Source organism: Cupressus sempervirens, chromosome 3, assembly GCF_028749045.1.
Source record: "Cupressus sempervirens isolate cs-2001-9-10 chromosome 3, ASM2874904v1, whole genome shotgun sequence".
NCBI classification, from domain to species: domain Eukaryota; kingdom Viridiplantae; phylum Streptophyta; class Pinopsida; order Cupressales; family Cupressaceae; genus Cupressus; species Cupressus sempervirens.
Window position 1 is genome coordinate 360,889,453 of NC_143120.1, and position 12,477 is coordinate 360,901,929.

Consider the following 12,477-nt stretch of genomic DNA (forward strand, 5'->3'; position numbering starts at 1 on the left):
GGGCATCTAGAAGAGAGGAGAAGCATTTCCAAGGGCTCAACCTCCCAACCGCGGACCCTTAAGTATCCTCACACAATCTCTATTGAGAGAAGCCCTCCCTACCCTAGGATTAGATTCGAGACACCATTGTCCAACTACTAAGCATCCTAGTGTTGAGTGTTGGCTAGACAACCAACTGGGCTTTGGATACCTTCCATGCACCTATCCAATTACTAGCAACCCTGACCTCTAGTGATCAAAGTAACAAGCATGCCACTAACCTACCTTGGCCAAGGATTTGTGTGGGCACTATGTACCCGATCACCCACTGCTCGACTTGACAACAAGACCTATACAATAGACCACCATGAGCTGACTCAGTTTTAAAACACTTTTATTACTTGCTTATTTGTTACTGATTTTCCTTTCTCTTATAATGTAGGGATAACCCGTGGTTCAATGGTTATCAATGCACACCCTTCGTCTCTACCATGCTAGTCTTCCTTGATGAATTTATGGGGTGATTGTCTAAACATTATATAATTACAGCTAATGCATTCTGCCCGACGTGGGCTTATAGCTTTACAAAAGATTCATAATACTTGTAATTTATGCTCAACTTTCACAAGGGTGCTGTCTCTTATCTCAGAGAATATATAGCAAATACCTCTGTATAAGCTTGCACTGTAAGATATTATTCCAAGTTAAATAATAATTCTGAAAAGAAAATGTATACATGCAGAATACCATCGTTTGCTCGATTTGGAGCATATTTACAAATCTTATACAAATGAAAGATCATTAGATCATTTTAGATCAAGGCTCTATCAATGTTAACATTGCCTTCTTAACTCCAGGATAATAACTATGAGCCTCATTATATCAAATTTAAAGAGCATAATCAAGCCAAAATATTTTCATGACCTAACTATAGTGCCGCTTTTTGAAATGCTCTGTTGGTCGTTAAGCAATGCTGGTGAAATAGGACCAAGGCTGCTAATCGTAGAGCAGAAAAAAGTATTACAAATAATTCCCGATGCCTCTCACGACACCTCCATGCTTGCATATTCCAGCAGGATGTCCGACATTGTATGGCAATATGAACAAGATAATTCTTGTGGTATGGTTACACCACGGTGACGCTCAACTCAGTGCCTATGGTGAAAGAACTATCAAAAGCAATATGGAAATAACAACTGTGTATGCGATTGCAAGAAAAATGAAGGATTCGTAGGTGGGACGAGGATGCGTGAAGCAATGTGTAAAGGCAATGCAAGCGATATGAAGTTCTAAAAAACTTTGCCGATGATATGCTTGTTGCTCAATATGAAGCATTGCACAAAATAGATCTTTGCTTGCTCGGCTGCATGCCTAGTTACGAGCAAGAAAGTATGAAGGTGGCAAGGAGTTACAACCAAAAGCCATCAACATATATGTGGCAATATTATTAAAATGACCACCGAACAATATAAGGCCCAATGAATTATAGAAATATGGCCGCTCAAGATAAATTAATAAAACTATTGCCAAGGAGTATTAAAAACTCATACTAATATCTCAATATAAAATTACCATACTATACCTACCTATACTTGTGTATGTATGTACACACGTATATATATATATATATATATATATATATCTATATATATATATATATATATATATATCTATATATATATATATATTCCAACAACGTATCTATGTATACGTAATATGTTAAGTGGACGTATACATATGTCTCATTCGAATTTACACATACATTACATATATGTGCATATACATATGCAAGCACATGTAGATACTATGGTATTGTTATATTAAAACATGACAAATATCACAGGAAGCTTTGAGATCATCCAATTTATAAGGTAACACATTAGTTCTTAGTTTTTAATTTAATACTTAGGGATCTTTTCTTTAATAATATATTTTTATTCACAGGTTAGCTCATGGTAATCCATAGTAAACTCTTGCTTGCCTAGCCGTTTACCCCTTAGCCTTGGTGGTTAGAATTCATACTTGTCGACCCATAGGCGGATTGGTGTCCCTCACCCAATTCCCTCACTAGCAATGCTTCCCCCCCTTCGTCACGCTCATGCAAAAGAGAATTGCCACGGTAATAACATATTCCTCATTATAAAATCAAGGTTACTATAACAAGTAATCATTTTCTTAAAACATCATAACGATTAACCACCATTTCACTTTTCATAAAAATATAACGAGTAACCAACTTTTCTATAATTTCAAGTTAATAAATAATCATAATAACATCATAACGATTATCTAACATGTCATCTTCACATAAAATTATATCGAATAGCCATATTTCCATTTCACTTGATCATATTGGTTAACTAATTTACCAGTCAACTGATTTCACATGAAATCTCAACAGCTATTAGAGCATTTTTAAGTTAGGCAAAATTTGGGATGTAACAAAAACTGGGCTTCGGTTATTGATTGTTTTTTGATTAAATAAGTGATGATGTTATGATCTTCGTGAATTATATGCCTAAAGTTAAGATAACAATGCATTCCATGTCCGCTTGTATATCCCATGCACTGTATTTATGTTTTCTGTGCTCTCATGTTTTATCTTACTTTTGAGTCTCCCTTGCCAAATTTGGACCATTAAGTAGTGGCTGCAGGACTGTCAATCTACTTCGATAAATTTTCTGTATCTTTTTAATAATTTTTTGTGGTTAGGATTTATCTTCTGTAGACTTAGGCTGATCAATTTTGTTCCTTCTTCTATGTCTATGGTTCTGTTACTGCATATGCAATTTGGTTATCTATCTTTGTAAATTTCTTTATCTTTTTTTGGGAAGCATAGTATGATATTAAAGGCAAGAAAAAGGAAAAAGTTACAGCAATCAACTCCTTGTCAAAAGGATCAGACGAGCTTTGGAAAAGTAGCAGCATCTGTACAAGGAGAGTCTCAATGATAAAAGCAGCATAGAATGAACTTGGGTCATGTTACTTTAGAGTTGTAAGCAGTTCTAAGAAGAAAGAGATTCCATCAAGAGCTATCATTGGTATACTTAAACAAAAAAGGATCATAGAGGAATTAGTTATTTGCTTTAGTGCAGCTTGAAAGAATTTTTTTCTTTTTTTAGCAAAAAATGTCCAAAAGTTTGTGGCTCTCAAAGCTCATGGCAGTTTGAACTTAGAAGCACCATATTTAGTTGGCAGCCTCTCCTTTGTGGGCTGGAAAAAATTTGCTTGGCTCCTTCAATTGCAAGTGGTTGTCCTCATATGGTAGTGCTGTCTTACTCAGGAGCAAGTTGAGAGAAAAACTTGCTGTAGGGGTTTTGGTTTGTAACTTTGTAGAGTGTAGAATTTTAGTCACCTAGTTTAATGGTAGCTCCAGCAGTGCTATTCTGCCTGTGGATGGCTCGGCAGTTTGCGCTTATGTGATGTCCATTTTGCTTTACTGTCTTATCCTTTTGTAGGGAGGATTTTCTCTAGTGCCCCTATAGTTTTTGAGCTTCTGAAAGTTGCAAGTGAGGTAGGTTTTGTTTTCATTCTGCTGCGACTGGTAACTGTGTAGAACTTGGATGCATTTGTACTGTTATTGCATATGGTTGTTGGTTACAGAAATACATTTTTCCAGAAATTCAATGGCTATACCCATTGATAAACTTTTGTGTCCCTCATCCTGCATACTAACTTTATCTTCGTACAATTGACATGTATGAGATAATTATATAGGTACTGGAAAAGGTTGAGACATATGCAACAAAATTCTATTAGTAATCTTTTTGAGATATATATTTGTTTTATACAGGGGATGTTATCTTACTTGATATGTATTTAATATTTTTAGAATAATCATTTACTTTTGTATGCCCCTAAAGCGCCAAGGAAGACAACCTCTTATTATATATCTTCAGTTTTTTTAAGCTTTGCATGAAATTCTGAAAATTAATTTCAGTGGATGGTGTTGGCAATATATAAATCAGAGTTGAAAGTTGGTAAATCACCTTTTTTGCTCTATTCTTTTAGCCACCTTTCTTCCTTCCAAAGTTTCAATTAAGTATTTCACGATATTTGCACTGATTTTGTTCATATTTTTTTAGGGCGAGACAGGAAAGATGTCCGCAAGTGATTCCACAACAGCAATCTATGTTACTGATTTGCCCAAGGAGATCAAGAACAAGGTGATGTGTGACAGAGTTGTTTTCCAAGATTGCCAGTTAGGGTGAGATCAAATAATTATAAAATTTGACAGGCCTAGTAATGCTAAGTAACAATAATGCCTTCTTGTTATCACAATGAAATTTGGGAGGTTGTTGAAATTAAAATAAAATAAGGTTTGACCACACAATTTTATTGTAGATATTTATTTTTCTGCTGAACAGTTCCTGAAAATCTCTAGGGAGATAGGCATTAATGGTGGAAAGTGAATTGCTTAGCAAATAGTACAAATAGTAAGAGGAAAGATAGATGGATACTAATGGGAAATATAGAAGAAACCACATACTGAAATACGTTTTTGAGCTGCAGGTGAACAAATATGCCTTCTCTGGAGGTGGAGATACAATAGAAATTCACAGAAAGTATGGGGCAAATCTTGAGGTATTATTAGTTTCTTTGATTGAGTTTTTTTTAAGTTTTTTCTCCAATATTCCAGGATGGGAAGATATGGGGACGGGTTTCTTGGGACAGCAGTTTTTTAACTAACAACAACAATAGATCAATAGTATGTATCAACTTTAAGTTATAACAACTAAACAATGCCAATTGTTGAATCATACATGAAATGTAATTATTTAACAATGACCGGAATAGCTGAAAATCAGAATCCATTGCAAATAAACTGAATGTAAAAATTACCAACTAGTCTACACGTGATAAGTGAAAAAAGAGAATGAAATTGCAAAAACAGACATTTGTATCTGTTTTTGTTTGAGAAACAAGCTGAAAATTCAATCATCTTCATCATTGACCGAATGTCTAGGAAATTGCTCATCATTGGAATTGTTAGAAGAAATTGTATCATCTTGCAATGTGCTCCCATTGCCATCCCACCTTGTTCGCACACCCTGCTCATCATCATTTTGTTGCTTCATGGCTCCTTAGGTTTTACATCCCATCATATCACTAGGCTTTACTTCTACTTAGGGGTCCTGTGATCAATGAGATGCAAGGCATTATGCATTGCAGCAATCTTTTTTGCTCTTTTAGATGCAAGTTTATTCCTGTTTGGTGAGTGGATAAAGCTACATGCAGATCAATTTGCTTCAGAAATAGAGGAACTAGAAACTTGCAAGAGAAGACAAATGGCAATTGTGCTTAACAATCTTGGAGTTCATACATTCGTCGCCACCCTGCTTGGCTTTTGCCAAAGCGTGCTTATCAATCCTTGCCAAAGTCTTGAAGCCGTCTTGTTTGTTAAACTTAGTTTGCTGAATTCTGATCAATCAAGTTTCCCTTGGGGGATATAGATTTCTGAAGGCTTTCATAAGGTCACTAGTCATCTTATGGTCATCAATGGGAAGAATTTAACTAGGTTTTTATACAGAAACCATTTTGGATTCAAAACATATGCAACCGTATGTAGAGGTCAGTTCAAATTCTTCCACCTTTTTGGATGAGGGTGAATATGTTCAGTGTATAATAACAGGTGGGGTCTTTCTCATGAATGGTAGCCCTTTATTTGGCAAAACCCATCATGAATGGACTTGTAGATCTCTTTATGACTAGGACTATCAAAATCTTCAAAGTTAATGATGATAGAAACAAGTATAAAAGATATGTATTTCACATTTAATCCAAATTTTTTGTTGTCCATAGTGTACTTCACTGTCTTCTCTTGCTCTTTGTCTCTTTCCACCTATTCCAATCCTATGCCAAAATTGAAAGTTGCAATGTCTATGTGTGGATTGATTCTACCTACTGCCTTGTAAACAAATGCTTCGTAGTAATAACCACACTACATTTTCTGAAATTGATCATGCTCTTTTCTGAAAGTTTAGTTCCTGAAGCTTGAGAAAGGATGGTTTTGCCTTGGCTGATCTATTTTTGCAGTTGGTATTTATTAAATGTTATTCCATGAGAAGATTCTAACCAGAGAAGTTTAGATGTAAATTTATCCAAGGTCTGATAGAGCATCAATATCCTCTTCATATTCCTCGGTGAGTTGGGGTACTAGTAGGATTAGCATGCTCTACAGTAGAAAGATGATGTTTATTAGCAGCTTGAGTTGTATATTTTTTCATTGTAGTATAGGCAATTGGGTAATTTATATTATCTATGTGTACAGATACTGATGGCAGTGCCTGTCATGAATTTTTTATTAGGTGGATATACCTGTAAAGTATCTCAGCTTTTTCCTTGACGATGATGCTGAATTGGAGAACATTAAACAGGTTTGTTCACATTTGCCACTTCTAACTGTTCATTCTAATTACTGCTTTATCTGTGTGGTTTTTTCTTCATTTCTAGTGGGTGAGTTAAACAGTATTTTGTGCTCACTTCATTTGCGGAAGGTTTTTTTTGCAACAATCTATTTAACTGGATGATCAGTGGTCTGATTAAAACAATTAGATCTACTGTATTAATATGTGTTGTGTACACTAATACAGGAGTATGGGGCTGGAAGAATGCTAACTGGAGAGGTTAAGAAAAGGCTTATTGAAGTTTTGACAGAGATGGTTGAGCGACATCGGAAAGCTCGAGCCACGGTAACAGATGAGGTAATGGGAAATTGTATAGAAGTTAAAGTTGTGGATTGAAGCTCATATTTGACTACAGAACTAGGATTACAAGGGTTTGGAACATTTTGTTTTGAGAGATCTTCTTGGACCATTGACTCGTAACTTGTCTTGGACTCTTTAACAAAGATCAAATCTTAAATGATTCTTTTTTATGATTGATGTCTTTTTAGCATCAATTTTATAGTTTTTTAGTGTTCTTCAATGCATCTAGGTTTTTCTTTGGTCATTAGTGTCTTGCTGTTCTCCATTTAAGGACAATCTATGTCATTTCTGTTTTTAACTTAGATGTACAAGAACAAAGTGCAGCTGACAATACATGGCATTGGATTCCACTATGATTCAACCATAACGATATTTATCTTTATTAATTCTTACACATGTAAATATTAGATGCAAGAACCATAGAAAGATAACCATACACAATAACACTAGATTTGTTAACGAGGGAAACCCTTGATCAGTGGGAAAACCCCAGTGGCAATGATGCCCACAAGATGATGTACTAATATAAAAGTTCTTTATGAAAGGATGGATTCTGTTAGGAGTCAATGAAATACAATCAATACATATGAGTCCTGTTAGGAGTTGTGCCAACCCTATTAGGAGTTGAAGGGAAGTCAGCTGGACCCACTGTCCAAACAACTTCTATACTATCCTCACTGAATAATACAAGTGTGAATCAACAACTGTCCAACAACAACTTATCTTGCCAAATATAGTTCCTTGTAAGCTCATTGTGCCTCAACTGCACCAATCTTTGCTCCGATCCAAAAGATATTCGCATTCAAGCTCACATACCACCAATGTGATCTCACTATTTACAAAATATCCGCATCGGATACCTATCCACATGGAAATGATCTTTCCTTTATACCAAGTCCTAAAGCAAATTATTGAGTTGGCCTTGAGGCTTTCCCAATTTACAATAGTAATATAGGACATCCTTAAGATATTACAATACACATTACATTACAATATTACATCTTTTCAAGATTACAATCAATCTATTGGCTCACAGTCTTAATAACTTTCCATATGATGAACATCGGATTATTCTCACTTAACCAAGGCATCTTCATTATGTCTTCAACTTTTTTTTTAGCTCGCTCAACCAGATTCCATCTTTGTGAGGATATAAAATCCAAGCAATAGTACCCGCTTTCCAAAAACACTGTTTGGAAGCTGCCTTCACTAAATTCTTCATAACTCTGTCTAGTCTTCATATTTCTGTACGCGCTCTTAACTGTAGCATCTACACATACTGTAGAACATATCCTCAAATGTGCTTAAGGTGATCTTCAATCCTTGAACTGCGCGAAGCCAAACTCTCTCTTCTGTTCTGCTAGTTTCACAGAATAAGAAGTATGTTGACATCAAGGAAAAACTTTGTCATGAATGCAACACATAAAAATTGAACCATGTCTCTAGAACTGCTAGGATACTCCCTCATAGGAATGCCATCAGCATTTGTGCTAACAATTTTAATTGCTATATTTCTAAGCCTAAATTATATACGTTTGCAATTTCAGAAGAGAACGTTGGCTACACTCAAAAAGGCCAGAGTGTGAAAGTCTAATATAAAATGGGATTTAGACTGTAAAACAAATTAGATTATTATCCTTTGAGTCTAGCGAAAAATCTATTTTGAACCAAAATGAGAGACAACTATGTGGTAATCTTATATTACCAAAAGCATCCTCTGAAAGATTGAATATAAATTGCCAATAGAAATACCTCAAATTTATGATTGTGTAATTTTTGTAAATTCAAGTTTGGGTTTCGCTACAGGGTTTTATATAGAAGCAACAATTGCTTTGGGGGTGTTTGGGTTTGTCTTTCATTGTCAATTTGTCTAAGTTCAAAATTCATGATAGATGTTCATTGTTCAATAATAAATGTCATATGGGTCTTCAAAAATATCATCACTATCATCATTGTCGTAATATAATGAAGTAATTAGAATCCCAACAAAGCTATTGGCATGTTGTACCGATTTAAAATTTGATGTTTGTGCTATTGGATGCCCAGTTTTGTCATCAATTTAATACCATTTGTATGACAAGATCAGTGTAATTGTTTTCTAGACAAGTTGTAAAGATGTTTCATGGTCAGGTGTATCAAACAAACAACTTTTCAGATTACTTATGGTTGTATTATTCTAACATGAGGAGGCTGAGATTTGAATACCGAAGAGAGATTGTCTCAAAGACATAAGGTTTATAGCTAAGTTGTCGGTTCGGACTTTGGTACAGATGCGGGTTCTAGATTCGGGTTCAACATTCATCCAAATGTTTTTTGGATTGGGTTTGGGTTTGTCCATACAAGGTTTTTTTTTCAACTTTTAATTATATATATGTAAAAATATGTTGCAGAAAATAAGTTCATACACCACTATACTAATATTAAAGCCACTTAGCAAAATACACCACCACATATATTAACAACTTAGCTCTAATGACATAACAAAATGTCAAAATACACCATATCAATGTTTTAGTTAGAAAACAGTAATGTCAACGTTAAAAATCAGCCACCTATGATCAAATACTCATCAAACAAATCATCATCATTATGCTATTGCAGATTAGAAGCACAAATAGTGCTACTAGAATCAGTACTAGCAGCCTCAGGATCAGCTTCAACATCACTAAGTGGCTAGCTCATTATCACCATCATCAATTGCAAGTGCATCAAAGTGGGCTTCCAACTCTGCAGACTCTAGTTCATCATCCCAATGCTTTGTCTTCCCTTTTTGGTAAGTATTCTCTTTCTGTGTTGTGAGCCTCAAGTTTGAATGCACAAAGACCAAATTAGCTATCTTCTTGGAGTTTTGTTGGTTGCATTTTATTGAGTGGATGAGGACTATGTGCTTCGGCACCTCTCAGATGATGATGAACAAGCAACCTATCAAGATTTACAATTTTGAAATTAGAGAGTTAAGAGTATTGAAAAGAAAGTTTTAAAATATAAATTCAATATTCATCAACAAGAATTTAGAAATTAGAATCTTAAGATTAAAGAACTTGTGATACATTTTAATGGCAATGGGTTGTAGGTGCTTGTACATTTGTCCATAGAAGTACCACCATTTATGAGCTCAACATTGCTCTTGTCTTAAAGAGATTCAAGACCACAATCACTGGTGCTCGCAAAACTCAGGAGTTCAAACCTCATTGCGGGTTGTAGGTGCACGAAAAAGAGTCTTCAAAGGGCTGCCTTGTATCCATGAGCAATTTCAGGATCTCTATATGGGGCAACTCTAGTGGTACTCCCCGTGAGGGCCGATTGGCTATAGAACTTGGGGCTCAATGCAAAGACAAGTAGATGCAAAGGGGTAGTCATTTTGTACCAATCTCTACCATGATTAGTTGTAGCTCCTTGAAGAACATCTCATCACGATATTCCTTTCTCTAATTTATGATATTTCTAACATCCTCAATCACAGAATCACTGCCAGCATATACCTCACCCAAGAAAGGCCTATCCATGTCAGTGTATCGGATCATGCTCAATATAGGCTTGGTAACTTCAAAAAGTACTTAGCACAAACCCACCAAGAGTCATCTTGTATTAATGTCTTAATGACAGTTGCCTTGGCACTATTAGATTGCCTCCATATTGTCCAATCAGCATAGGTTACCATTCTAGACAATGCCTCTTAAATCTTGACAAGGTGTCTCAAAACAATAGTGTTGGAGGCAAAGTGGGCCTGAACAACGTATTTTCAGATCAAAACAATCATAAATTAAAATCAAGATTAAAATTAAAATTTACAAACATAGAAAGCTTACTAAAGAACCTAGATTTCTAAAACATGTTCAAATTTTAAACAATTGAACTTACCTTCAACTACAATTTCAAGAATTGTCTAAATATGGCTTGCGTCATATGGTGGTTTGTGACAAACATTTGGATCTCATGTGCGTCTTCATATATTTTTTAATCCACTCAATATTAGTGCCAATTTTTTTGCAGCATTAGGTTGAGTGAGTGCACAACACAAGATGTCAAAAAATGTGTTTGAAGCGCTCTTCAACCAATAAGCCGACAACCTTACAATTCTTGGTATTGTCGGTTATTACCTGAACAACATTCTGAGGGCCAACTTGCTCAATGGCTTGGATGAGAATGTTTGCAATGGAAGGCTAGTCCTTCACCTCTCCTTCACAATCCACAACTTTCATAATCATTGCATCTCTTGTGGAAATTGCATTAACATTCAACAGAGGAGAATTTGTCGCATCTTTCCATCCATTAGATACTATTGTTGCACTTGTTTCGAACCATGAATCCTTGATGGGCTGCATGGAAGCCTCTTCACTAGTCACCCGTCTATCCAACAATCTTAAACCAGGGCCCTTGAACCCCTCTGGAGCCTAATTAATTGCTCTCACCATTTTTTGCTTATACGGTGAGCGAACAACATTAAATGGCAATCCATTTGCATAGCTGCATCCCGCAATGGCTTGCATGGCAACGTCTTTGAAATGATGTTTACAAGGGTCCCTTTGCTTGCTTTTTTCAATTGGTTCTTGGGGATAATGCAAGAATGTATGGCCCTTTGCGAGTGGCTCATTGGTAGTGGTAGCTGAAACCATAGATGACATTTTTTCTTTTTCCTAGCATTTTGCAAAGGACGAGAATTTTCCCTCCCAACAACTTCGTCTACTTGTTTTTGTTCTTGAATATATTTGTTCACAATGTGGTTTGGAAGAAGAAAGGTTTTTGGTAGCACCCCATGAACACTTGGCTTCCCTGTATGAAATTTAATGCCGTTTTGAGGAATAAAGTACAAATGTGCTTTCACTTTACTATAAGAGCTACTAGATTCCTTTTCACTATCGCTGCAAATCCACACATAACCTCCACCCCACATTGGTCGAATCATTTCTACATATTTCCATAGTGGGGAGCATCTGTCTATTTTGAAGAGGGAGTTTCTGGTGCTAAAAGCACTTGCAACCATTCTTTGAATCTACAAACAACACAACAAAAGAATAGAAAAATGAAAAAAAAAAACTTTCATTTTGTAAAGACATTAACAATGTAAAAAAAGACTTTCTCAGTCAACAAATGTAGATGAATATGGATGTTCTGTTTCTTTCTGTGGATCTCATTTCAATAGTAGGTGAGCAAATTGTAATGACCCCAACAGGTTATAACTTCTTCAAACACCAAAAATCTTTATACTTCAGTTGTTTGACATTTCGTCAAACACTTTGCAAGCAAGCTCTGATACCACTATAATAACCCTCCTCAAATCTGCTCTCAAAGATGCTGATTGAAGGCTCAAAGAATTTTGTCAAACAATTCACATGCAAGAGACATATGACTGATATAGTATTTCAGCTTGCTTTAAATGACTTTTTTTCAATTTGCATCAATGAGAATCTAGTGATAGAAGATTACAATGAACTACACAATGACCTAACATGAGTGTGCTCCTAATTTTGACAATATTCAGTGCATATATTATGATCTAAGCATGAGAAAAGAACACCTACAGCCAACTGGCATTTTTTCAAACAGTTGGTATGCAAACTATCTAGCTGATAAATAATGAGATTGAATTGCTTAAATGACACCAGCAACTATTATCTTTTTGATTGCAATCAAATTTCTAATACAATGCTCATGAAATATGGCCAAGACTTTGGCATTTACATGGATTACCAAAATGACAATGCTGGTATAATGCACACTTACAGCTGAAACTTATAATACCCTAAAAAAAACAATACTAACAAGGGAACCTGGTTGTAGATGGCTGTAA

At 35.5% G+C, this 12,477-nt stretch overlaps 1 protein-coding gene across 2 annotated transcripts in view; it reads left to right on the plus strand.

Moving 5' to 3' along the window:
* Nucleotides 1-12,477, plus strand: part of LOC149566492 (Nucleotidylyl transferase superfamily protein) — a 143,978-nt gene that overhangs the window by 86,454 nt on the left and 45,047 nt on the right. For both annotated transcript variants that reach the window (XM_089819810.1, XM_089819811.1), the window contains 4 exons: nucleotides 4,065-4,145; nucleotides 4,492-4,563; nucleotides 6,288-6,356; nucleotides 6,573-6,683. In XM_089819810.1, the coding sequence (XP_089675936.1) occupies nucleotides 4,065-4,145; nucleotides 4,492-4,563; nucleotides 6,288-6,356; nucleotides 6,573-6,683 (333 nt within the window). The remainder of the gene's footprint in view (nucleotides 1-4,064; nucleotides 4,146-4,491; nucleotides 4,564-6,287; nucleotides 6,357-6,572; nucleotides 6,684-12,477) is intronic.